Source organism: Tachysurus vachellii, chromosome 20, assembly GCF_030014155.1.
Source record: "Tachysurus vachellii isolate PV-2020 chromosome 20, HZAU_Pvac_v1, whole genome shotgun sequence".
NCBI classification, from domain to species: Eukaryota; Metazoa; Chordata; class Actinopteri; order Siluriformes; family Bagridae; genus Tachysurus; species Tachysurus vachellii.
In genome coordinates this window covers 3561753-3589655 of record NC_083479.1, presented here as the reverse complement: position 1 = coordinate 3589655, position 27903 = coordinate 3561753, and the positions used below count along the sequence as shown (strand labels likewise).

The 27903-nt window shown below is 41.2% G+C and overlaps 1 protein-coding gene across 3 annotated transcripts; it reads right to left on the bottom strand.

The window, feature by feature from the left end:
- Nucleotides 1-138: 138 nt before the first annotated feature.
- On the bottom strand, nucleotides 139-27803 carry nipblb (NIPBL cohesin loading factor b). 3 transcript variants are annotated; one of them, XM_060896344.1, is made up of 47 exons: nucleotides 27424-27803; nucleotides 21236-21384; nucleotides 18361-18526; nucleotides 17572-17702; nucleotides 16355-16466; nucleotides 16093-16241; nucleotides 15817-15965; nucleotides 15097-15184; nucleotides 13978-14463; nucleotides 12620-13864; nucleotides 12270-12440; nucleotides 11963-12145; nucleotides 11785-11856; nucleotides 11596-11685; nucleotides 11361-11467; nucleotides 10984-11070; nucleotides 10656-10887; nucleotides 9936-10087; nucleotides 9775-9855; nucleotides 9593-9693; nucleotides 9377-9509; nucleotides 9198-9280; nucleotides 8983-9115; nucleotides 8450-8593; nucleotides 8271-8357; nucleotides 7932-8152; nucleotides 7734-7836; nucleotides 7475-7573; nucleotides 7145-7291; nucleotides 6607-6741; nucleotides 6379-6477; nucleotides 5772-5825; nucleotides 5559-5670; nucleotides 5313-5449; nucleotides 5019-5159; nucleotides 4666-4759; nucleotides 4330-4484; nucleotides 4158-4248; nucleotides 3814-3987; nucleotides 3542-3732; nucleotides 3337-3444; nucleotides 3043-3243; nucleotides 2660-2806; nucleotides 2191-2534; nucleotides 1808-1982; nucleotides 1397-1573; nucleotides 139-1288 (listed from the first exon to the last, which is right to left on the bottom strand). In XM_060896344.1, exons 2-47 carry the CDS (start codon nucleotides 21297-21299, stop codon nucleotides 923-925), a joined length of 7917 nt encoding a protein of 2638 aa, XP_060752327.1. In that variant the 5' UTR covers nucleotides 21300-21384; nucleotides 27424-27803; the 3' UTR covers nucleotides 139-922. The 3 variants fall into 3 exon arrangements, with proteins under 3 accessions (XP_060752327.1, XP_060752329.1, XP_060752328.1); XM_060896346.1 differs by having other exon boundaries at nucleotides 17602-17702; XM_060896345.1 differs by having other exon boundaries at nucleotides 21236-21381.
- Nucleotides 27804-27903: the final 100 nt, after the last annotated feature.

Sequence of the window (27903 nt, the reverse complement as noted above, 5' to 3'; positions counted from 1 at the left end):
TATATATATATATATATATATATATATATATATGTGTAGAGGGAGAGAGAGATATAGATATATAAACACTATTTGACTCCATGTCTTGTCAGGCAGCTATTAAAAATAAATAAAAAAGTCAAATGCAAACAAGACAAGTAACAAAGAGAAGTAAAAAAATTTATTGCAGTATTTGTTCCGCCAGAAGTGCTGGGGATCCCTTTTTTCTCTCTAGGGTGACCTAATACATCAAAATCTACATTTACAAAAAAAATCTCCCCCTGCATGTAGGCCACAGATACTGCATGCTCTGCTTTGAACAGAATAAATTATGTCCAGGAGACTCCATTGTACAGCATGAGTAAACAAACAAAAGAAAAAAAAATAAAGGAGTAAAACATAAAGCAGAGGAAATATTTAAAAAGTTTCTGTCCCTGGACACTGAGCTAAGCTAAAGAAATCCATCCGGTGCTAGGTTTAACTCCAAGAACACTTTATTAAGAACATCAACAGACTAATTTCCAACATTCACTTTAAGTTTATTTTTTTAAACAGATTTTTTCGTCAGAGATATAAACATTTTTGTTTTTGTGTTTATTGTTTTTTTTCTGTTAAACTATGATACAGTGGGAGTAAAAATCACACAACTGAGTTGCTGCACAACAGCGAAGGAGCTCCCACACGTTTTCCAAACATTTCCTTCTAGATGTGTTTGTCCTGTTTAACTTAAAATGTGTCCACAGAATGCTTTCCTGCAGGTCCTCACGACTTTTAAAACGCTTCCCCCTTCCTTCCTTTTCCTCTCCTCACTCTTTAGACAGCCAACCTCTGGCTTTTGTGAGTCCATGAGTACTCTTGCCACACTGTCCGGGTTAGAAAATGTTGGATCCCAATAAAGTTTGGCTGCTGAGAGTTCCTGGTGGAGTGAGTAACTGTGGTCTGATTAGCTGGAAGTCCCCTCCTTAGCTGCGTACAGTGAGCGTAAAGTCTGCACCATTTTGTTAGTCAGCTTGTGCGCGCTCGTCAAGGCGATTTTCTTGTAAATGATGTCTGATTCCTTGATAGTGTCCACCCAAGGCACCAGTTTGCGTCCATCCCGTTTCTTGGCCTCAGCCCAAGTGCCGGAATAAGAGCCAGCCATCCAGTGCACGCTGTAACCGTTGCTCGTCTTCTGGATAACGCGAGCTATCTGCGGCCGGTCCTTGTACTTGGGGCAACAGATGGCGATGACATCCATGGCTTCTACCGTTTCATTCATATGACCTGATGGATCTGCTGAATCGCCGCCTCTTTTGGATTTCCGTGACGACTAGAGGGGGTAAAAAGTTAAATATCAATTGAAGAAAAGTACTGGACATTTTCTATAATATTACTTAAATAAATTCTACATTTTTCTGGCAATAAAGAAAGCACTTACTCCAGGCATTTTCTCGTCTCCATCACTGTCTTCATCATACGAGTCGGCAGCGTTGTTTTTCGGGCTGGAGCCTCCTAGCAGAGCAGTGATGGCTTTGTTTCTGGCATGGGTGCTAGCTGACGTCTCACCTTCCTCATCTTCTTCATCAGGATCCAAGTGCTCCATCAGTACCTTAAACTGCAGAGCATAAAACAGTCAGCAAAACAGGTCAAGTTGCAGTAAAGGTAAAGAAGAATAGTAAATCTTCAATGGCAAACATTTTTTAGCACCTTTTGTGTCTGAGTGAATGAACTTTTGCGTTTACTGCGTAAAAATCTGTGATCCTCAGATGCGAGTTTTAAGCAGAAAAATAGTGCCTTGTTTGCATTATATGATCATTAAAAATCTTTTATTTACACAACGGTTACTTACGTCCAAGTATTGCCTGACGATCCTTCTCTTGACTTCGTAGGTGAGCTCTGTGTTGGAGAGACTGTTGATCAGGAAGTCCAGCGTCTGCCGTGGGGTAAAATGAACGTTGGGTTTCCTGTTCACCGCTTTGTCGTACACTTTCGCTGACTCAGTAGGCGAGTATTTCTGGATTTTGCTGTGGAGAACAGAAGCATACGTTTAATTAACATTTTCTGAAGAAAACACACCATGTTCTATTTGTACCAGGTAATGATAATTTCCATCTTTTAGTTTTCAAAATCAGAAAAGGTGTAGGCACGCAAATACCCTGGAAGATGAAAATGGGGGGGTAAAAAAAAAAAAAAAAAAAAAAGTCTTAGGATTTGGAGCAGTGTGACAGATACCTGTCGGAGAAGCCGTAGAGGTTCTTTAAGTGCTGTTTGAGCACTAAGAGCAGCAGGATGCCCTGAGAGGCGTTTGCAAAATCAAGCAAAGGCATGGGGTTGTCTGGCAGGCGGTCCATGACTTTGTCGACGTCGTCGGCCTCCAGATCAGTGTCTGAATCAGAGTTCAGCGCAGTCCGCTTGGCCTTCTTGGACCTATAGACAACCTCATCGTCTTCGTTGCTGCTGTTTCCCCTGCTGCCCACATGATCCTCATCCTCAAATTCTTCCTCTGAGCTGTATTTCTTTTCCCGTTCTTTCTTTTTCTTCTTCTTTTCCCTTGGCCTAGCATCCTTTAGCAGTGACTAAATGAAAGAAAATGGGGATATGAGAGAGGGAAAGAGAATGTTATAAATGAGAGGAAAAAACGTGAAAAAAAAAAAAAGAAACACGTACACAAGGAAAGACACACGCAAACACAGGAACTTACCTCTTTGAAGGACTGCAGGAGGTTGCTGCCGGACACAGACAAAGTGATGTCAATGTGATGCATGATGAAGAGAGGCTCCTCCTGGGTCTGGTATGGGAAACACGCCAGGTTGTCGGCAATGAACAGCAGCATGTTCACCTCAGTCTTCTGCGAGGGAACACATACGATTTAGACAAAGGTTATTCAAAGCAGCTGGGCTCACGTTATAACCTTGAACACATTCCAAATCGAAATATTTTCATTGAATTTTTCCTTAACCAAATATTTTTGTTGTGTTTGTTTTAGCTATTGTTCAGATCTGTTCAGAAAGTGATAATTGGTAGCCTCTCCCTTTGTCCAGAACTCATTCCAGCTAGACAAACTAGAGTAAAGGACTAACTCACCGCACTATCATCAAACAGATTGAGCAGAGCGATGAGGAAGGCTCTCCGGTGCTGCCGATTTCCCCGCACCAAGGTAAAAAGGTGCGAGCAGAGTGCCGAGTTAGACTCGTCCTGACGGAAACCCCGAATGATCGTGCCCCTGGAGGCCATTATAGCTTGCTGGACTTGGTAGGACATCTTCATCCCTGCCACAGCCTTCATCTACAAAGATCAGAGGACAAGTTCTCGGTTTTCTATTTATTCTATATAGATTATAATTAGATAGTGTAAAATGATATAATGAAAGTCACTCACATGGATAAATCCTGTGTACTTCTTATCAATTTCCACCAGCTGCTGGTCTGCTTTGTTCCTCATTGTAGGCTCAGGATCGGTTCCCATGGCAATCAAATAGGGTACACACTACGCAAAGATAACATAAGGATCGTTTAGACTGGATAGATCAAACCTCTGAAAAGCATTAAATGTTATAGACACTGGTTTATTTGTGTATGCATACCTGTACAGGGTGAATGAGACCCTGGTTGAGTGTGAGAGCGATGACGTTGAGAGCAAAATGACGCACACTGGACTGCGTGTGGAAGAAAGCCTCCAGAACTTGCTTGAGGTACAGCTGCATGATGGAGCTGCTCATACCCGACGATATGTCGCCCATCTCTTTCAGGTCCTCCTGCTTGGAAAGCTTCTTCCCTGTAGAGAACACAACGGTCAGGTTTAGAACATGGCCGCTCAGTGAAAAGGAGAGTTCTGTTCTGTGTGACAGACACTCACACTCCCTGTCAGCTTCCTGCATTCGTGAGTCCTCTTCCTGCAAGTACGTCTGTAGGTTCTTCAGCACCTGGATCTTCAGGTTTACAGACTTCTTCCTGTCAGACAGGAGGCCGTTGTACAAGGTCTTTACGTCAGGGACAAACATTAGGCCTGGGTGCTGGATGAACAGGAAACCTAAGGAACAAGGAAAGCAAATTTCTTATAATAAGAAAGCCCTTGGCAGTGGCAGCTTGACAGAGCAGTGCTTTGAACTCAACCTTTCAATCAGTATCCCAAAGCCTTAACCACTAAACCTCATCACTGTCCTCATGTTACAGAAGGCAGTCAACAGAACCAATGCTTACCCAAACCAATGATAGCTTTCGTCTGCACCTCCTCGTCTTCATTCTTGGTGAAATACAAAAGCAACTCCAACACCTTGTCCTTTATGACAATCTGGAAACAACCAAACACACATTATTGACTTCCCTTAAAAAAAAAAAAAAAAGACCAGTAAAACATACACATAGAACATACCTTGTTATTTCCTTTGAACTCCTCGCGGTCAAAGTCAAAGTGCCTGCACAGAGCTCCTACGGTGAAGAGAGAGCGTAACAGTGCCGGCTTGTTGGACACCAGCACAGAGCTGTTCGGGTCCTCATGATGTTGGGTCTTTAACTTATTTAGTGCCCCTGGGGAATAATAAGAATGTCAAATAAAGTTCCATGATCCAATAAAGTCCAGTTATTGAACACAAACCCTAGCCAGTTCACGTTAGGTTGTAGATCGACTACATTTAAGACTACGTTTTAGCATATTTACAGTTCCTACAATGTGACAGAATCAGAGACGTCTTAAAAGTTAATCTCTTACCGTAGTACCGGTTAAAACAAGCCCAGACAAACTTGTAGTTGTGAGTGACCTTGTTTACTATTGCCCCAAGACAGCTTACACAATGCTGCACAACCTGAGAAAGGGAAATGAAAAACAAATTTAGGGCACTGAAAAAGAACGATTTGGAATGGTTGGAAATGCTTTACACAAACTGACATGCTTTACAAATAACATAATATTAAGGAAAAATAATAGGAAAGAAGCCAATTTAATTTGGCTGGCTGAAATCGCTTCCTTATGTGAAAAAAAAAAAATCAAAACGAATTTCGAGAGATTTCTTCGTAAGAATTTTGAGAGATTTTACTGTGTGCATAAACCAACTCTTCACTTACCGTCATTCCGTATTTGATGATGAGCTTCATCAAGTCTTCCTCAATGGTGGTGAGAAAGGTCTCGCTGGGATGGTCCATCAGAGGCACCACCAACTCTAAGATCTTAGCTACATTGCAGATGACCATGAAATCATTCTGGTTCTGTGAATGCAAGAAACGCACAGGGAAAGATGTTCAACTTGCTAGAATGTAGAAAGAAAATTTTTGTGCAGTTTTTTTTTCTAGCAAACCACTAGAGGGTGCAAAAGGATTAAATGTAGGTGAAAACAGCAGAGGAGAGAGTTTGATGCTCACGTTGCACTTGGTGGTCAGATAGGGCTGCATGGTCATAGCGTGTTTCACCATCAGCTGCGCTCGGATCTTGCTGAACAGGTAAAGCGTGGTGATGCAGGCAACCAAGCGGTTTGAGTTCACTCCTTTACTCTCACAGTCTGCAGGGTGAGACATATGTAAGCATTCAGACACCAGCAAACACCTAACCAATTGACCACCAATTACAGATTTTCAGAAAAAGTGTGTTTGTGTCTGTGTGCATAATACCTGTGAGTGACTCCTCCTCGTATTTGAGGATGTGCTCCACTAGATTATCGACGAGCTGGGCACAGGCTTTCCGGGTAGGCTTGTAGGAAGCGTCTTCCTCGGTCTTTAACAGCTGCAGATTCACAAGTACATATATGAAACCGATGAGAAAAAGCAAAAGGACAGAGAAGCACACAAATCATCTCAATGTGAATGATCTAAGATGACACTCACATTCTGAAGCAGCTGTTCAAACCAGTCGTATCCAGAATCCCTGCACGCAGACACCTGTCAAGAGAAATCCCCTTATGCTTTACTAGGCATGAACAGAGACACTATATAATAAATCCTACAGCTATTAGGGACAAGGATTAGTACTCATGTAATAACTGTTCATCTAGACAAAGCAATAATTGCATGAAGGAACATTCATTTAAACTATTAAACTTCATATTTACACAAACTTAAGTCTGCTACAAAGAGAGCAGACATCCCACTAAAAAAATGTATATTCTTCAGTTTTATAATGGGTTATATTGGAATTTCTGACAAAGGCTGCAAACGTCAATCATTTCGACAAAAAAAATGCAGAAATGCTGACAAACTTCAAGAAAATTAAGTGCAACTAGTATTATCATGCCTTGTAAAAAACTCCTGCACAAAACTGATTTTCTGGCACAACACAATGTCTTTATGTGAGATGAACTGAGCGGACAGAATAACAATGATAACTAAAATGTTGGCCAAAATCACAAATCATGTACTTGTGTGCTTGGGTGCTTTTCTCAGTCCAGTTAAAGTGATAGTGTTCACTGCTATCGTACGCTAAATTTCAGCTTACCACATCAGTGATATTGATGATCTTTCTGGTCATGGCTTCCTTATCGTGGTTTGGAGTCGGAGTAAACCACAACTTCTGGAATGTTTCATTCACCAATTTCTGTAAAAAAGTATAAATAAATAAACAAACAAACAAACAAACAAAAAAACTTTAAAATCTGAAGGTATCCATGAAGTGTATGGAATTAAATATAAACGAAATTGAAACGCATTATGGCACGATGTATACCTTAATGCCTTCTTCATCATTGACCCTTCGGATCATCTTCACACACATCTCGGTGATCTTGTTGAAGGTGGGCTGCTCCAGACAGATGTCTCGCAAGATCTTAATCACCCTCTTTCTCACACTAATGCCCGTATCCTGCAAAGTTCAACCCATGCGTGAATATAGTACATGCTACATTTTTGACAGCCTGTAGGTGGCAACAGAGCACCACAAGAAAAATTTACCCAAGATGAACTTTCATACTCTGAATGAACTTTAATCTGGGGGTGAAAAAAAAAAAAAGCTGTTATCAGCACAGCTGTTTTATTGTTCAGACTGCTGTGGGACCTGTTTCACATGAAAGCCTAAAAGAAAGCATGCTTCAATACCGGCTGCATTGAAGCTGGTTACAGTGTAAATTTACCTGTTAATTTAGCATGTCTGTATGTATGTTAAATCTGTGTAATGCAAGACTTTATACAACTATTATGAGACAGCTATAATTACACATCACAAAATTAAACTCATGAGTAGTTTTAAAGACAAAATATTAACGCACCAGTATCCTCTCAATGAGCATGTCGTAGTACTGCTCTGTTAGCTGAGGGCGACTTAGTACGAATCGACCAAGGAGCTCAACAGCAGCCTCTCTCACGCTGGTGGAGTTATCCATTAGCCGACCGTGGACTCCGCGTTGCATGTCCGACTGTGCGTGAATAACACACAAAAATGTTAGACCAACTGTTATTCCAAATTCTCACCTTCAGAATGCATCTCAATATCTGCTGGATCTACAGGTAATGATATGTTTTTCACATCGAGTCTGTTATAAATACGCTGGGGCAGGTTTTAAGCTTTTTTTTGGTCATAATTGTGAAAACACACTCACCCGAGCCAGAATGCTGGGATCCACAGCCACCACCTCTGACAGACACTTCATCGCTTTCGTTCTCACAGCAATAGCACTCTCTCCCAGCACTCTCAAGATCTGTACACAAAACAGCAAGGGGCTTTTTGTAACAATACAGAGCCAGCACATAGAACACGGCACCATTAAACAATTTAAGTTCCTTAGGTTTTTCTCTGTGCTACACATCGGTGTTACACTGTTCCTGCAGGCTTTGTGAATGCAGGTGTCCCTTTCTTACCTGTGTTAAATAAATATCAAAGCTCTGTGCAAACGGCCTCATAGAGGCCAAATATCGCACAACTAAACAGGCGTCTTCATAGTCCACAGTGTCTGAATTCATTCTGTGGAGAAAGGAAAACATTTAGACTGGTATCAAGGCAGAACACATCTTATCTAAGAGAGAACGCTGATTATGCGTAAATTTGATTATGCTTACTTCAAAGTGCCAAACTGTGATGGAGTGGTCTTGATGATTGACCGCAGGAACTGTTTGCGCTTCTCTGCTCTCTGCATGATCTCACCAGTGGTCTCTATGTCCTTGGCATGGTGCGCTCCTTCTGCTGAGTCGTCCTCCTTCTGGTTCTGAGACTTCATGGCCTTCTCGGTCTCTGTAGTGGTGTCCCTGAACCACTGAGCGATGTAGAACTTCCTTGCAAACTGGCAGGTCAAAAGAAAAACGAAAGTTAGTTACAATCCTTTACAGAATTTGCACTTCACAAAAGGCTCCTATTAGCATAAAAGAGGATTCCCTCTAAATCTAAACATAGTCCCTTACCAGAAGAGAGGGGTCGGTCTCCACGTTTCCATCCAGGTAATCCAACAGAGCTTTCTGAAGTTGCTGGGTCTCATCATTGCCAGTCACCTGGACAAATCAAGAATCAATAATGATTAATAAGGAACACAAATGGAACAGATCTGCATATTATTTGCGGCTCAGCAAAAGTAAACGTTTACCGCTCTGAGGATGCGGTCTATAGATCTCTGGTCCATTTTGCTAGTAACAGCATCTTTGCGTAGGCGAGCAGCGACCGTTCCCAGATAATCCAAAGAGGCCACTCTGAGTGCCATCTCAGTCTGTTTGTTACTAAACTGGTGCACCTGAGGACAAGAGACAAGGTGGTGTTTTGTAGCAATCAAAGCAAGAAGTCAAAGGAAGAACAAATCACAAATTTATACAAGATTTATACAAAATGTATGATAACAAATGAAACAAATCATTCAAGAACCTGATGCTGAAAACATCACATCATCCATGCACACTAATAATCTATTAAAAAAACAAAAACATTCCACTTAAGCTCATGATATAATTACAGCATTGAGGTGAGACTCATCATGAGAGGAGAGCACATTAAGTTTAAATAGTATGTAATAGAATGTTTAGTTTTTCTCTTTCCAGTTTGTACGCCTACTTGTCTGCAAATCTGCGTGTTCTCTGTGCCCGGGCTAGTGATTTGTCCACCCCTGCAAAGACAGAACCCACTTACCAGTAACCGGCCTAGGAGACTGAGCAGCAGTTCAGCAGCGGGCCACTCTGGTTTGTTGACTGTTGAGAGAAGGTCCTGCACAAAGTTTTCAAACAAAGGCCGATAGTCCTCTTCTCCCTGTTTGCTGCCACATCTAAAAACAAAAGCATGGTTGAGATTTAGCAGGTCATCTGCATTAGAGAACTGCAACAAAGCCAAAATGTCTGAGCTCTTACTTTTTCAGGAAAACAGAGAGGAAGTTCTGCGCCGTCCTCATTGCAGTTTCGTATGAGTTTGTGATGAGCACATCCTGGTCCACCTAGAAATAATCTCAGCGATTAATATCTTTATATCAAAGCTGGATAAATTACTGTGTTCTTTTTTGGGTCTGTGCATTTAAAGCGTGCTCTCTTACTTTCTTTTCATACTCGTCATCTGTGTTATCCTTCTCGGTGGGAAGATGCACAACACATTGTATGAGCTGCAGTACCAGTGCAGTCACCATCTGGATGTACATGGGTTCCCCGTCAACGTCGCTGCTGTTCAACCTGATAAACAGAAAATACCAGTTACGAGTTATGAAATATCACAGTCATAAAATGGTATTTTACAAAATGAACCATCAGCCAACCTAAAGTTCCTCAAGCTTCTCTTGCTGGTGGGGAGCCTGGCGAGAGAGGTGAAGATCTCCTCCAGAATCAGCTGCCTGTGTTTCTCATAGCGGGAGAAGACCTGAGGAGGAGAGACACGGTCATTAATGTTCAAACACAAGACTCCATCTCGACGATGAGCTTAAAGGTGATGAAAACTTACAGCAGTGACCAGCTTTATGGCACAGAGCTGAAGCTCGCTGACGTTCTCCACAAAGAATGGTGTGATCCCCATCGAAGAGACCTACGAGAGAACGAAGCCACGTTAGTTCAAATTTCCTTTTTTGAGGGATGCACCGGCGACGCAGGAAACTAGACACTCACCTGCAGAATTGTAGTGTCAGTTAGTAGCTGGATCTCCAGCAGCTCAGAGATGTTGCTGACAATGTCACACACTTTGTTGTAGAGCATCACGATAACCCTTTGCTTGTGTGTGGAACATTTGGCCCGTTTGGCTTTTGAGCTCAACATGCCACCTAACAAACAACAGAACAAAAAAAACAGAGTGTAAGAATCACCAATATACCGAAGAGCAACATTTTAAGGCCAGACTGTCAAGGTCATAAAAAACACTAGAAAGGCATAATGAATGCAAATTAATGAGCATATAAAAAAGGTCATTAACCATTAACAGCCAAAAGTGCTGAATGAGGGACATAACATGAAATTATTGCTTATGATCTGCGAAAAATTAAATTGCCCACTAGAGGGCAATGTTGGTTTATATTTACCAGGTAAAAGTTGTTCTTGTTAAGAAGAAAAAGTTAACAATCATCGCTGCCTGTAATCAATGCTTTCTAAGACTGCAGGATATGAACTACCAGCATATTACACTACAATAAATACCAAGTCAGCATTTTCCCCAGTGTTCGTCATCACGGCTCAGCACCTTAACAAAATTGTTCTTTTTTTTTGTTACCTCATCACACTAGGACAGATCAACCCACTGAAATACCGTTTACTGTACTGCTCTAGAGGTGGAAGTAAAACAAAAACCTTTTTTCCTCCCTTAAGTACAGAGAAACATCTCATCTCATCACTGACCTCCATGTGGGTCCACTCTATAGACGGGGTCATACTGAGGGTATAGTGTGTTCTGCAAATGGAACTTGGTGTACTGCAGCACCCTCTCGATCACATCCTCGATGTAGACGGCCTTCGGCATGAACGGTGAGGTCATGAGGTTTAGAGCGGTCAGGCAAGAGTCGGCCGATTTGGTCACCCGCTCCATGATGAGGTCACGCCATAACCGTTCTTCATCCTCTGCCTCATTGTCCTGGGATATAAATAGATCAGGCTCTCTGTTATTAACCATCCGCTGCTGAGCTAAAGTGTGCAGTGTTACAAGTGGGAGTGTGAAAACTACACTCACATGGTTCATGAGCGTGGAGAGCTTGGAACCGTCCTGTATGTTTTTCTCCAATATGCCCAGCACTTTTACTAGCTTGTCTGATGGAATCTGTAAAGCGACAGAGATTGGACATGTAGTGACATTTTGCAAAATAACGTGACTAACAAATACAAGAAGAAGCTCATAACCATCAAGTTAATATCTTCGATAACACGATCACAGTTTGCCATCACATAAACACCAATCATTATAGGGTTTACACTGACTGTTCATTCGGTTTATTTAAAACATCTCACAAGATCGACAAGTGGGAAATGTATTAATTTTTGTGGGGCTGTTGTGATTAAGGTCCATAACAAGACAGATTCAGAGTTGATTGCACCCCAGAAGCAACATACCCTGCACGTGATGCCCATTGCTTTGATTTTGGCCGATTCGCTGCCCAACTCTGAAAGCTGGTGTTTCCCAAGGAGCAGCTCCTGAGGGAGCTCGTCATCGTCTGCGGCTGAGAAAGACGTACAAGATTTCTTGTAAAAACTTGTTCTTGCTCTGACATCACAACACAAAGTAATAAAAAAAAATTGCTTTAGCGTGAAACCAATTAAAATAGTGCACCCACTAAAAGTTACGTACTTAACGACGTTAAATCCACATCCTCCAAGTTTTCCAAAATGTTGTCCACACTTGCCAAGAACCTCTTGAATGTTGAAGAGTCCATCATTTCTGTTTGGGGGTGAGTAAAAAGTTTTATAAGTCGTACTAATGGCGGAATCAGTATCAAGTCTGAAACAGCATCCTGACGGACTTTAAAACCCAAAATACCTTCTGGAGTTAGCTTCGGCTCGTAGGCTTTCCTCCTTTTTTGCTTCTCCTTCATCTTTATCTTTTTGAATACTGACAAGAAAAGAGGTATCTTAAAGGATGCTACACAAACCATTAGGACACAAAGATAGAATGCAAAACAAAAATACTTTGTGTTGTGTATGTGTTCGAAATTTACCGTCACTCATGCTGGGAGGAGGAGTCTCGTTGCCGGAGTCTTCCGGACTTTGGTCTCGGTATCGGCTCCCTGAACCTCTGCGGCCTTCGCTGAAGCCGCCGCTTCTCCTGCGTTCTCCAGAAACCTTTTTGTCCTCGTACTCCCATGCCCGATCCCTTTCTTTCTTCGATCGCTTTGGGGCCGCTATGAGTGAAAGAATTAACTCTTAAATCTCAATGTTGAAATTTGGAAAAACCAAAACCTCTCTTTCCTCATTGTGGAAATAAAAGCAGCAACTGTATGGTTGGTGAAGGAATTTTTTACTCACACTCCAATTCACTTTCTTCCTCAGAGCTGACCTCGGCATACTTGGGCTTCTCATTGGCTGTACTGCGCTTGCGTTTGTTCATCTTTACCCTCTCACAAAGAGGCATGGTGGACTCGATTTCAGCAAGCAGATGAGGAGGAAGCTCCTTCAGGACCGACTCATCAATGGCACCTTGAAACAGGTTGATAAAGACTGTCACTCCTTTATTTATATCAGTCATGGCTCTGTCTTCATGTAATACCAAATTAAGTTTGTTCATCTTGTTCATATTTATGGAAACACAGTTTCAAGTTTTATATCAAGGTTTTAATGTTCTGAAGTACACAACTACAATATCACTTTTGTCTTACCTTTTGATGACTTCCCATAGGGCGGCCTGTTCTTGCTGGATCTGGAGCTAGTTGCATGCCTGTCCTTGATAATTTTTTGCACCTCGTCAAGAGAGAGCTTCTGAAGCACCACCACAGGTTTGGACCGTTTGCTGAGGTCCTCTACCAGCCCAAGCCTCTCTAGCTTCACCCGTGGCTGGCTCCATACCTCCCCAGGCCGCCTGGGTTCTGCGTTCCCGTCCTTGTCGCGTTTCAGTTTGGGAATGACAAAGTGCTTCAGTGCACCAGACTTGCCACCTAGAAGGAAATCAGGAAACTCTCCAGCTCTGCTTTCATGGGGAAGCAGCTTGGAGCCATCAGTACTCTTCCTGGTACCATCAGAGCTACGCCTCTCCTCTTTGCTGTTGGGAGATTTGAGGTCAGAACGTGGTCGACTGGAGTCTGGCCCACTTCGGCCTTCCTGTTTTACACGAGGACTGTCAGGCCGGGAACGGTGCTCAGGAGAGCGCCTGTCACGATGTTCTCTGGATTCAGGCCGGTGTTTTCGCTCACGGTCTCTTTCTTTATCTCTGTCTTTCTCTCGGTCCTTGTCTCTGTCCCTGTCTCGACCAGGGCGCTCCTGCTCTGGCCTGTTGGAGGATTTTGGTGTTTCTGGCCTTCTGATTTTGGATCCGTCACTGCTGCGCTCCCTGTCCCTTTCCCTATCTTTGTGTTTTTCCTCTCTGTGGCTGTCCCGAGAAAGCTCCGGACGTCCATCTTTTCGGGGAGTTTCAGGGCGGATTTTGTCAGGCTTGCCATCATGCCTGTGCTTCGACAGGTCCGGCCGCTTGTCGGAGCCCTGCACCTTTCCTGAGGAGTCGCGTCGACTGTCCTGCTTGTGTTTTGGCGTCTCAGGATGGCCGTCTGAAGCTGTTTTCTGCTGCTTTATTACCTCTGGCCTTCCGTCCGCTGCCCTCTGCAGCTCCTCATCCGTTTTGGATTTGAGTCGCAGTACGCCAGCCGAGTCAGAGCCATCCTCAGCCCAGCGCATTGCCTCCTGGGCAGGCACAGGGCATTCAACCTGCCCCTCAGCTCTTCCTGCCTGCTGCAGGTCTATGCTGACCATAAGTGCTGGACGGTTAGCCCCGTTGCTGGCAGCACTAGCCTCCTGAGGCGTTGGTTTGTTCCCTGCGCTGCCCCCACCACCTACACCAGGGCCTCCGGCAGTACCAGCAGCACCGGGCTCCTGAGGATACGAATCTTGTTTCCGCTTCTTCAGGGGTTTGTCTAAACAAAACAAATCAACAACATTACAACATTCAAACGTGCAAGAAGGAACTGCCTTTTACACCGGATTTAAACGCATTCTTTCATATTAAAGATCAGGAAAACAGCTCTACCTTTATCCTGAACCTCTTTAGAGCAGCGTTCTCGTTCAATAGCTGATTCGCGCTCTATCCTTTCGATTTCAGCCAGGGCGTCCAATTCAGCCTCATCGTAAGGTGTCCCAGTGACTGCTCCAGGCTGTTTGGCAGCGAGTGCCCCTGTGTTCTGCAGCACCGTGACCTGATGGTACTGTTCCCGAAAGCTGTTGCAGGGAAGATCGTTCTCTGCGTCGGAGCCATGTTCCATTCCGCCTGCCATAAGCTCACTGGGCTGCTCTGTGTCCGCCGATTTGACCCGCGATAGCTTTAACGTCAATTTGGTGGAGTCTTTGGATGGCGAGCTGACGATGTCGTACATGGCACCTTTCTCGCCCTCCTCCTTTGTCATTTTCTTTTGTTTTTTCTTTCGCTCAGGTGAGTCCATGAGGAGGTCAGGAGCTGCATCTCGTGGTGAGGTGTATGGAGGCGGGGACTGATGGATCGGAGGTGGCCGCAATCCAACTAGAAACAAAAAGCATTACGAATTAGTTGAACTAACAGCCACAAGCATAATTTAAATTGTGATTATTTCAAGTTTATGCAAATTAGCCAAGACGTGATTCTATCTGCTAAATTCCCAGTCGACTTCCTTCTACCTACATGCAGTTACCCTTAAACGCTAAGTATGACATTGGAGCAAAAAAAAAAATTGACTATGGTTAGACAGCTCAAATCTGATTTCTTACTTATCTGATTTGACCATGAAAGAAACTTGGGATATCGAGTGTGACTTTTGTGCTCTTTATTTTTAAAGTTCACCTTCCCAACACTACTCAGATGCATGCCTGTGCTGTTACTATAGCAATAAAGGTGGACATGCAAAAAATAAATAATAAAATTCACTGGGGGGAAAAAGCAAAAACATTTGCCCAGCTGAACACTGAAATGCAATAAACAAAAAAATTAATTGTAAAGTAACATACAGGCTTCATATGATATATTGTATATATGATAAAAAATGTATTATTGTGGTCAGAACATGAATACAAAATAAAACAAACTGTTATCAACATCCGTGATTTGTATATACAAGGTAGTACCAATGGTCAGTATCACAGTACAATGCAGTAGGTCTCGCAAGTTGTTTATGTTTACCTTTCGTGGTCCCTTCGCTTCCAGAAGGAGAGCACACGGATTGGGGCGATCGGAGAGGGAAGGTGTTTCTCATTGAAGGATCACTCTCCTAAAAAAATCCAAAACAAACTCAGCTTAATATCTCATCTTAAAAAAAAAATCAAAACAAACTCACCAACAAAAATCTTATCTAATAAGTAACAATCAGATGTTCTAAGTCGTACAAAGTGGAGAAAAAAAAAAAAAAAAAGGAACGTCCAGTGTAAAGTCTCTATTTACTTGAACTAGAGCATGTGCTTATTTGATACTATCAAATATCATCAAAGCTGTTTCTGTGCTCTGTGATTTGAAGCACATTTGCTCATCAACACTCTTAAGGAGCAAAATAAAAAGATCATGTCTTTAATAATATTCAGGAAGTGATAGTATAGAAAAAGAAGATATCAAATCTGGTTTCTACTAAAGTTGTTGATATACAAAAGCATTTCATGTTTTTGTCTTAATGCACATGTTAGCAAATTATGCAGACGTAGATCACCACACAGCTAACAGATACTGAAGGTTCAAACATGTGTCAAGGCTTAATAAAAGAACATAAAAATGACAAATAGACATTACTATCTTTCACTAACAATTATGTCTTGGGGTGGATGAGGCAAAAAAAGTGTCTGGACAAAGAGGCATAATGAGAGAAAAAGAAGCCTTTGGGAACTGCATATGGTATGTAGTGCATCTGCTCACCTCATTTCCCAGTCTCTGGACTATGTTCATATACTCTTCATTGGAGCATTGCCGTGCATTGTGATTGGCTGAATTACTTGACATTTGCCCGGAGACTTTGTTGTCGAGGATGTTTCTCATGCCAGGCACCAAGGGACTAGCCACAGAGACTGCAAATAATTTTTTTTTAATAAACTTCTGAATATGTTTTGACACTGGAGGCAAAAACGTCTGCAACCAAGCTGTTGTGATAAATAAAGAGTTTCACAATTCTTAAATTGTGCCATGTGATCTTACCTTGGATCTGTTGATGCTGAGAGTAGGTGGGAGGATGAGGGTACTGCATGTAACCTGCAGGGCTCTGAGGGGCATATGGGCTGGGAACAGGGCTGTTTTGCTGGGGAATGAACCGGGCACCAGAGCCCGTCTGAGGTTGAACAAAGCGACTACAGGCACAGAAAAGAACTTGTCAGCATTCACTCAATGTTTGTGAGTAAATACATCTTAGGCCATAAAAAATTTAATTGATATATTAAAAAAACAAAACCTTGCAGTATACCTAGGAGGACTGGGAGTAACAGGGGTTTGCTGGTAGTTTGTGGATGCCGGGCTGCCATGCATGGAATTTTGAGGCATCTTGTATGGCGGCATCATTGGCTGTTGCATTATACCTTCAATTACAAAAGAAGTGATCAATCACCAATAAAATAAAGCAGCATAATAGGTTAGTTTTACCAGCAGTATTAGTAATTATTAGCCTTTATCATATGCAAGAAACGAATGGGCGCATGTCATTAGTCAGTCTGACTTTAGGATGCAGTAAAAAGTTATGCTTTGTCATCCAGTCAATCAAGTGGTGAAACATGACAGACAGACAAGTTTAGGGGGTTTTAGGACAAGGACATGAAATATGTTAGAATGTACATTACAGTACAATTCACACATTGCTTATTGATTCATTGTTGAAGACAACAAAAGAACACAAGGAGCACAGTGTTGGGCGCTATAAAACAGAGATATCTTTTTAGTTCTGAAACACCTCACTGGGCCTTAGAGGTACACACCTGCTTTAGAGGTACACAGGCTTGGCACGGGGCCAGTAGGTCATTAGTAGGTCTGATTAGCACTTCAATTATTCTTATAAGTCATGGCCTACTTTAAGATTTACTACCTAATGGCAGTTCGAATGAAAATAAAAAGACACATTCAGGTGCTGCTTCTTTAGCGCTGCACTGAAGTGAAATTCTTCCAGCATGTGAGAGAATCTTACAATTGTCACATTGCCACTTTGCAAACTAGATCTGTTTAAATCAACCCTGCATCAAATTAAAAAATTATCTGTATTTTCTGACACGAAATAGTAATCAATAATAATAATAATAATAAAAAACATTATCTCCAACAGAACCATGACTGCTATCACTCTATACAAGGAGGTGTGGTTCAGAGTATGATGATGGAACTGGAATTGTATTACCAACTAAACAGATCATCTCCTCACATACAACACTTTTTTGCTAAGCCAAACAACATATTTTGAGATGAACTATGCCTGCATTATACCGTATAAATCAGTCAACTTTGACCACACTACTATTAATAGTCATTCTTGCTGCACAAAAGCCCAGGTTTCAGACTTCTGATCTAATAAACCCTTCGGGATAAAGAAAGCTATAAAAAGCTCGGCTGCAGAAGGCTGTCGGTGACACACCAGGCCTCGCACTGTGCTCCACTGGGTTCAGAGTCAAGGGCAATGTCTCCATGTCTTCTCCTTACCGCCCTGAACCCCGTATCGGGTGGGCATACTTTTCTCCCTGAAGATGTTGGGGTTCCTGGACAGAACCGTCTGCAGCAGCACCGGCATATCACCCTCTGGGTCATCGGTGCCCAGGTTGTCCTTCAGCTCTCTGCCATGAAGAGCGACATGGTATGAGTGGAGAAGTTCAAAAAGTCATACAACAGAAAAGTAATTAATGTAAATAACTCGATTCTGTGACAGCCACAAAATAAGTTCAAGGCCCCGAGTTTATTGCTCTATATTTTTCTCCCCATTTTTTATTATTTATTTATTAATTCCTATTAATTTACAAACTACAAGATAATTTTAATAATAATTTATTATTAGCTGATAATAATTGTATTCATTTTTTGATAAGCCACATAAGAATCATTTCCAGGGCAATGGGCTGTATTTTTGACACTCCTGGTGAAAAATCTTTAAAAAAAAAAAAAAAACTTGTCAGATGCCGACCTCCAGTGCAGTGATTGTGCAAATGAAGTGAAAATGTTTTTCATATTACTTAGTTAATAGCTGTTTTTTTTATAGCTTTATACTGCCATAGCATGGATAAAAAAGAATGTCAGTTATGTTTTTTGTTGTTGGATCATTTTTTTTCTAAGTACACTACTCTACAGTCAAAAGCCCAAAAGTGTTTGGGGTGATTCATGATTACTCTTTTCTCACAAGTGAAGCATCGCAATATTGTGATGTTAGCATCCATCCAAAAGCCTAAGACGCCCAAAGCAACAGACAATCATAGCATGTTTGAAGAGGTTGATACGCACATGTGCTCTGTGGAGACCTGGTTAAGGCTGTGGACCAGCTGGGAGACAAGGTTGTCATCCCTGCGGGCCAAGAGACAGTTGACCTCCTCAGCAATCCTCCCATTGTACAGCAGGCTCTTAGTGGTGGTGGCAGGGAGAGGGGAAGGCAAGGGCAGCTGGTTTAACACTGCAAAAACACGCAAGAGAGAATTATTTCAGAGAGAATTCCCACCATGTCTATTTTTTTTTTTGGGGGGGGGAGAGAGTGACATGAATGGGGTAAAACGAGCTTTTTTAAGTATTAAATCAGATAGGTATGCGATGCTTTTAATTTTAAAATGATATTTTGCATATACTGGCATTTTGCCTTCCTTAAGTATCTCTAAAAAAACAAGTGACAGTAAGCTGGAACCATGGCCAAGCAGGTGGCCAAACAGCAGGCTGGCACCAAATAAATAAAATGAAATGCTTTTGTTTCAACGCCAGCATGAAGTGAAAAACAAGACTGTGAAAAATGGCTGTGCTATAAGGACAAACTTCTGCAGTCTGGAATGATATTAGTTCACTTGGTTCACATAGATGAATTGAAAAAATGTTACCTTGCGAAATCGGTCAATGGCATTTTAAAAAAAAAATGTAGCCACAAATGTGAACACAAACAATAGCTTCAGAAATTAATGTAGGAAAGAAGCAGAGAGACAGAAACATTGGGCTTCTGCGAGACCTCATCAGTTTTATTCCATTGACTGTTCTAACAGTCCTTTCTAAATGTATGAGTGCACGGGTCTGGCTTTTTTTCCCCCTGAGATGTATGCTAGTAGAAATATATCAATCCTACTGCAAAATTCACACACCTGCCAGTGTTACCTTTATTTAGCTAAACCTATAAAAAATAAAATATGACAATGAATTTTCTCCCGTTCTGAAGTGAAATCGTAAGAGCTCTGTGGCTCGGCCTACAGCAAAAAATTCCTTAAACCCGGTCGTTTGGATCATTTGCTCGTTTGTATTGAGCCGAAGTTTATTTTCTAAATTGTAATTTAAATAGCCTCTTGTTGCTTTCCCTTTGTATCGCTTGGTGCTACAGTTACAGTTAAATAGAAAAATGGTTAAATGTTGTATTGTCGCTTTCTAGTGTGAAATCTTTCAAAGCCTAACAGTCATCCACACCAAAGAGCAATTTTGAATAGACAATCCATATATCTTGGTTTTGAATGTGGGAAGAAACCCAGAGGACACCCACACAAAGATAGAGGTAACGTGTGAAACTCCGCACACAGTAACCTGAGCTCAAGACTACACCAGGCAGCTAAGAGGCAATAATGCTACCCAGACTGTCACAAGAATTACAGAAGTAGAATAAGAGCTTGGGTGACCTACAGGGTGTCATTCAAACTTATATTAGTTATAATTCCAAATTATCCAGGAGAGAGCAGAAGGCAATTCTCTCTATTTTCCAATCAACACTGCATTTAATACACATTAAATACAACATTATACACACACTGTCTTAAAATTAATCTGAAAAACAAAACCAGAATATCTGTATGGGATGTCCAGTCCCATCCAGTGGGACTTAAGTGAGATAAAATGTTATTGAGATCCTTACTCGATATGGCATCTCTCCATTTTTATTACTTTTCCATTACAGAAGGAAGACATTTATCCGACCAGCTCTTAGAGTTCACAAATTCAAAAGTTTAAAGTTTGCCTAAATGGTAAGGAGCCATTTACTGGTCCAAGAGGTCCAATGGAAGCTCATCAACTTTGTCAAATAAGCATAAAAAAAAGCCATTTTCAGGATTATGATAACTATTAATTACAGGATTAACAATTACTATTAATTAATATTCACGATGATCACATGTACATATTGAGGTGTCCTGTGGCAAGCTGAAATGGTTCTAAAACTGTCCTCGTCTGCACAAAAGAAAGGCCTGTTATAAGAATGCTGAGAAAATGTACTTTGACAAGTGGATAACTTTAGCACCTGAACCATGCATCACAATTCCCTGAACCATGCATTATGATGGAATGCTGTGTTAACATTGATTTAATCCTCAGCTTTCTAAGCTGTGGTGTTAATGAAATGTACATCCTGTTCATCAAGCACTAAATGACCAATGTTATTGGTAATTCAATCCAAAGGGTCATTGCCAATTAATTAACATTCACAAAATACCAGCTTTAGAGAAAACTGTAGTGTATGAAGTTCACCGTGTTTTCCAGATCAGAAAGCTTCTGAGACTCGAGACACTATATTCCATGCTTTTTGATTTTAACCCACGTTTAATCACCTGGGATTTTCCACTAATTATTCTCCTGTTAACACCTCTACACTTTTTTTGTACCAAGTCTACAACTACAGCTTCGTGTCTCGCGACATGATAGTAGTGAGTTTCTAAATCTGACCTGCTCAGTGTATTTTGTAAGGAAAAAAAAGAGAGAGAATGAAACGATTCCTCCGCTCGTGCCAGGAAGTCGGTGCTGTCTCTGCAACACTGAAGCCAATTGCATTCCCTCTGGAATCCCCTGGCATGGATGGCAGGAGGGCACACCTCCACATTACAGCCAGCATGTATTTCAGTGGGAGCAAAATTCAACTTAATCTGCTTTTTATACATTACTCCACATGATATAAGTCTTCTCCTACTCTCAACTCTTAAGCTTTTAAAATATTAGTAAGACTTAGACCATCTAGCACCAACAAAAGGATTAGAAGGTTCTTATGTATGATTTCTAACATATATTCAGTATTCATGTGTAAGCATGTGTGTGTTTAACTGCATTTGCTCTCTGGGATCTGAGAAAACACAAACAGGTCTGCTCTAGAGCAAAAAATTATATAACAGACTTTTCTTCAATAACGTGCCTAATGTGTGTGAGCGTTACTTACAGTCAGTGAGGCTAGCAATCCCAGCAAGAGTGGTAATGGGAACATGAGGCATATCCCCATTCATGCTGAAGATGGGGGTGGGGGGTCGTGTTGATGTGCAGGATGCTCAGTGTCGCTGCTCTCCGACCAGCCTTCACATCTCCCTTCTGCTAAAAGAAATAGAAAAGTGCCGTTAGCCAAAACCGCAGATTTGGGATGTACTTTTCACAATAATTAAATCATCTCTCTGTTTCAGAAAGTGACACAAAAGCATATGAGGAGTAACTTCAACCCTCATTACATCAACTGTTTTTGAAATATCTTCTGCTGGGAGTCATCCTATTATAAAATGTTCCCCATTCAAGGACCCCTTATGGAGCATATTGATTTCACAGCACAGATTTAAATTTTAAGAGGATGTATGTAGCATAATGTTAACTGGTCTGAGCCATTCAAGCCTTATCTATATGTAGACTTGAAACGCTGTATTAGCTGAACACTTGCTCTTTACATTTATTAATACTGCAATAACTTCCATTTTAGCTGAACAGTCAAAACAACTACACAGTCCAGGACGCTGTGGATACACGTCATGGTCTCCTGTGGATCCCAGGATACCGCTTAGGTTTAGAGAACTTTAATAAATTTAATAAATCTATATAAAACTAAGACTTCCAGTATCCTAGCTGTCAGCAACTAGGATGCTTAGACAGTCCTAAAAGTAAAATTCTCAAAAATATATGCAACTCAACCGTTAATACAGTATTCAGTACACAGTCTGATTACCAACTAGTCCAACAGTCAGAAGCACTGTGCTGATATTCAGACTGATCAATGAACCATAAAATAGTTGACGATATAGAGATAAGTGCCAAAAAAATAAAAGTGAAGTAGGGATAAGTAAATCTAAGACATGGTTAAAGCACACCAGCATTCCAAGCGGTCACCTTTCCATCACTTAACCATAAAGCATTGAGGGTTAGCTGTGATTCAATTAGCCGGGTTTGATAACATGTCAGACTTTCACAGCAACAATGCATTGAGTGCAAACACCTAGACGCTTGAAAGAATAAGTTGGAATGATGGAGTATGGAGAAAGATGAAGTATGGAGATTTGATGAAACAGAACACTTCTGTTCTTCTTGAAAAATCAATTAACTTGTTTAACCGCTATGCCAATTGTGTCATATTGCTAATGAAAAGCTTTGATCACTGATGCATCACAATCAAAATGACCATACAAATACAGACTTAACTTTCTCTGACTGTATGCACAACACAACACTCAAAGAGCATCCATTTACATCTGTAATGCAACTTGAGACAATACGCATTTAATATACAGCCAAAGCAACTCTGGACTAAAGAGACCTACATAACCTGCAGAAGAAGCCTCACATCACATGACACTTTGAAACCATCTACAAACGAACATTATCTGAAACAACAGAAGGAAAAGGGGGACACAGGTGTTAAATGCACACCATGCACTAATAAGCAGCGGTGCACTGTGGTGCAGGGGTTCAACTGTTTTTGTAGCACAAGGTGATGTGAAAGCTGTCAGTTTAGGAGACTCCTTACAGCTGTCAATCACGCTGTGTTTACATGCCAGAGCTCCATTTAACAGAACTTATCCTAGATAATGGAACTAGATCCTCAGATAAAATCAACAACTCTTCTTTAAACAAAGTGAACATAACACTTGAATTATGCCAGTTATATTTATTATTTAAAATAATACAAAAAAATTCTATATAATTTATTCAAATTTAAAACAATTTGTTATATATTTTCAATTGTCAAAGTAGAATAAAGAGTGTGCACATACAGGGTTAAAAAATAAATAAATAAATAAAAAAAAAAGGACAGCTGTTGCTGATCTGTTAGTTTTAGCGTGCATGTAAACTTTACTATATTCTACATCATAGATAAAACAGATTTCCTCCCCAAGCATTCTGGGCCTCTTGTAAAACTTGTAAATGCACGTGCACTCAAGTTTCCACTACAGACTGCATCTCCCCCGACTAGCGCACACAGAGCAAATTACAGTTTTTAAATCAGGACTTTTTTGTTTTTTTGAGTTGAAAAAAATAATCAAATATTCTAGACTGAGTGTTTTTTTTTGGCCATTTTTAATGCACTTTTCTGCGCATAGTGTTCTCTAATTTTAAAACATGAACCTATGCACAGAGTGGAAGGTCTGGATAAATATCCTTATTCACCTGCCTATCTTCCTGCTTTTATATATAAACCTGCCTTCAATGTCTCCGCATATCCTCTGAGGAGCTTTTGAATCCTCTCTGTTCTAATATCTGACACTTGTTTTCAGACACATCTGTTCTAACGCTAGCAGACTAACAAATCTTTTAAAACTCAACAAAATGCCATAACGTTTATTCTTCCAACAAAGTCTCAGGCCGAGACGGTCAAGGGAAAACCTCTTTTGTACTGGCTTTTTGTACTAGAATGTTGTCTTGTTGCAATGTTTAGCTTTTTAACATGCTGGAATTCAGGTAATTCCTGAAGATCCATGCTCTTTAACATGGGGTCTGCAAAGCAGGGATCTGCAATTTTCTAATTTTGTTACAGCAGTGAAAATCATTACAACCTGCATCTATCCAAGTTATCATGGCTGTAAATGATGCCAACTGAAATATCATGCAATGTTAGAGTGCAAATGTCATTCATTCTCCAAAGAAATAGATAAAAAATACTAAAGTGTGCATATTTTTTGATTGAGAACCATTCAGCTTCAACAGTAACTGATGACCAGGTCACTCTCATTCATGAATCTATTACTTTAAGGGGCGGGAATCAAATAAATAAACAGGAGATCTCGGATTACAGATAACGCCCCCCACAGCGACCTCCAGCAGAACCACACTGCTCAGAGAGGGAGGGAGAAGCGTAACATGCACAAAGGATTAGCAGATAGAGAACAGAGAGAGAGAGACAGAGAGAGACACACACGGAGAGAGAGAGAGAGAGAGAGAGAGAGAGAGAGAGAGAGAGAGAGAGAGAGAGGAGAGAATGAGAGAGTGCAAGAGAGGGAGAGCGCAAGAAAGAGAGAGAGAGAGAGAGAGAGCGAGTGAAAGAGAGAGGAGTGCGCGCGCGCGCGAGAGAGAGAGAGAGAGAGAGAAGAGAAAGAGAGAGCGAGAGAGAGAAAATGAGAGAGAGCGAGAGAGCGGCAAGAAAGAGAGAGAGAGAGAGAGAGAGAGAGAGAGGAGAGAGTGCAAGAGAGGGAGAGCGCAAGAGAGAGAGAGAGAGAGAGAGAGAGAGAGAGAGAGAGAGAGAGAGGAGTGCGCGCGCGCGAGAGAGAGAGAGTGAGTGAGAGAGAGAAAAGAGAAGGAGAGAGCGAGAGAGAGAAAATGAGAGAGAGCAAGAGAGCTGCAAGAAAGAGAGCGAGAGAGAGAGAGAGAGAGAGAGAGAGAGAGAGAGAGAGAGAGAAGGAGGTTGTGACAGACAGAAAGAGGGAGAAAGAGGCAGACAGAAGCAAAGTGAGGGAGACCAAAAGAAGAGAGAGATCGAGGAAGAGGGAGACCGACACACAGAAAGATAGACAGAAAGACAGACGGGGATAGTGGGGGATGGCAGAGAGAGAGAGAGAGAGAGAGAGTGTGTCGGGGGGATAAAATAAAATAAAATAAAAAAGCACACACAACAAACCAATAACCAGCATCCCAACACGGAGAAGGGAAAACTGATAGGACTCGTCTTCCTACTTATGCTAGTTTCCTGTTAGCATAACAATGTGACGCGCCAGCGGCTCGGCATTAGTACTCAATAATTAGCCACATATCACTACACTATATGAAATGTTGTGAAGTAAAAGTATAATAAAAAGCCATTATTCAGACTGCAAGTACAGCAAGTAGCGTCCAAACTTTTCTAGTTTAATCGCAATACCGCTGTGGCCATTCATTCTCTATTGAAACGAAGAGAGATTGTGAAGATGAAGGGTCAGAATTGTGACTTCCGAGTGCGGAAAAAAAAACTCTTCATTTGCACTTTAAAAATACTGCTATTACTTTGTATCAAGCTATATACTGCTAAAATACTGCTATTACTTTTATATCAAGATTTGCAATATATATATATATATATATATATATATATATATATATATATATATATATATATATATATATATATATATAGAGAGAGAGAGAGAGAGAGAGAGAGAGAGAGAGAGAGAGAGCAAATCTTGATATCTATATATATATTTTTTTTTTTAACGAGCTTATTCTTACTTATTCCATATTTGTTACATACCTTTACAACTGGCCAGATAATTGTTGTGCTAGAAATTTTAAAACAAATGTAAACACTTTTCGTTTAAAAAACTATTAAGATTTCCGTTTAAACCGTTAGCGTTGGTTTGTTCGGCTTAACGCAAAACAACCAGATATATGATTAGCAACACTATGCTAACTGCCTAATCTATTTCACCCTGATTCTCGCTAGCGCTAGCTTTAATTCTGTAACACAAACAGAGCCACGGCTAACAAATTAAACAGGTTAGCTGTTCGACATTATTAAGTTTAACGTTCACTTCAACGACACGTCACTTTACATAAACCTTACCTTAAGCGAACACAAGTAAAACAAAACAACAAAAACGACCTCTGATACATGTTCATTAAGCATAACGGAGAGTTTTCCGAGTACTAATTACTGTAAAAGCTCGCTAGCTCACTCAGTCTGTGGGTGAGAGGCTAATAACGCGAGCTGTATTTTAGCCAGCTAACATGCTTCTAATTATGAATTCATTTTTCTGTGTTAGAGATTCGTTTCGTATAGTTATACCTTGTGTAAAATACATATAAAAAAGGTCAAGTTTCCACTTTATTGCCGAGAGTAAACGTTAACTTTGATATATTCCCAAACCGTAATGTATGCTAACGCTAACTATAGCAAGTTTAAACGAAACTATGCCCCGCGGTTGTCATCCGTAAACCAGAGAGGGATTCTTCTTATCTAATCCTAACACAGGACGAATTATGGTTTGAATGATTTAAACCAAGTCTTGCATTCCTTTTTGTGTCAGTGTGTTAAAGCGAAACATTACTAATAACGAGACATTAGTGGTGTTACACATAAGATACAAATGAACATCTGATGATTTGTTTCGTTTTAGAAATGGGAGCTTTTTATGCCATAAAGTCTCTGAAGTGGCATAAATGTGAGACAAGGATTTAAGTATCTGGGTCTTGTCTATTTTGCTGCCACTTCCTTACATACTACATATTTTGATTGACAATACACTGAAATGCGCCTAGAAGTTACACATCATTTTTTATCTACCTGGACAACAGGAAATGCTTTGAAAGAGTGCGTTTGCTGCTTTCTAGGACTTAAACAGATATCAAACAAAACACAGTGACTTCACTGTTACGGTCTTAATAAAGACATATTTTCTGAGTGCTTGTCTTATCCTAAACATCAGCTTAATCTGTTAAAGCGATGCAAGCAGTCATGTATTAAAAGGAGGGGGAAAACATTAAAATGTTCTGTGCATTGCCAGTCTAAGAAAACACACTGGTTTTACCTGCCTAATGTTAGCTAGGAAACCAAATCTGAAACCAAATGACTATAACTATATATTCAGATTATAAACTTGCAAAATACACAGCTTGCAAACTTACCTGACAGCTAAAAAGAAGACTGTTTACAGTGACTCGCCTACTGAGCTAAACCAGCCAATTTGCCAGCTAGCTCTGTAGGCGAGTCAGTGTAAACAGTGCTAACAGTGGCTAGGCTAACTACCAACTAGCTGGGCCTTTTCTTGTTCTCGTTTATAAGCAGCGTTTTAGCAAGCTAAGATAACGAGCTAAAGTTCTTTTTTTGGATACGTTGTTTAAAACATGTCCGGTTTTGAATGCATACTGGCCAAGCGGTCGAGTTTGTGCAATTTTGTGTTCATTTGACCAGTGTGGCCTTGTAGCTAGCTAACAAAACCGTGAACCGCGGACTCGCCTAAGGTCACCTGCCCGTGGCCCCGTCGCCGCGGATCGGCCACACAAGGCAACGCGCAGCGGAGAGAACGGAAAGAAGCCCACGGAGCTAGCTTAGCTTGAGCTAACCCAATCCGAGCGAGCGATGAATAACATTGAAGTTTCGCACGGCCCCCGATATGTTATCGGGTATTTTAAGCAATTCTCTTTGATCGACCGCGTATAAATGAAGTGATCGGTGCGTTGGTTATTTACCTCAGGACTTGGGTGTTTAACAAAAACAAATGGTAGCAAACGTTTCGGATCAGCCTCTTGAGCTCCCCTCTCCGTTCCTGTGTCGCTCTTTGCAGCTACTCCGAGTAATATAACAACAATAATCCGGGTCGGGAGGGTTCGTTCTTCTTCCTTCTCACTGCAAACATGAAGCCTTCAGGGAGGTAAACAACATTCCTTACAACCGGTGGATTTTCGCCCGGTTTTACACTCCAGCGCCGATTGAAGATGTTTGTAAAATTCCAAGCGATTTCAGGGAAATATTTAGCGGCGGAAAAAAAAACCCCAGAAAGACTATTGACGCGGTGATAAAAGAGATCCACTCAGACTCTCCCCCCCTCTCTCTCTGGCAGAACAAAATGCCGACCGGAAGCACCGCTGCGGGAATGACTCCCTCCACCGGCGCCAAACCGACCAGCAGCGACTCGGGCCGAATCCCAAACGGCTCCATTGTGGACCAAA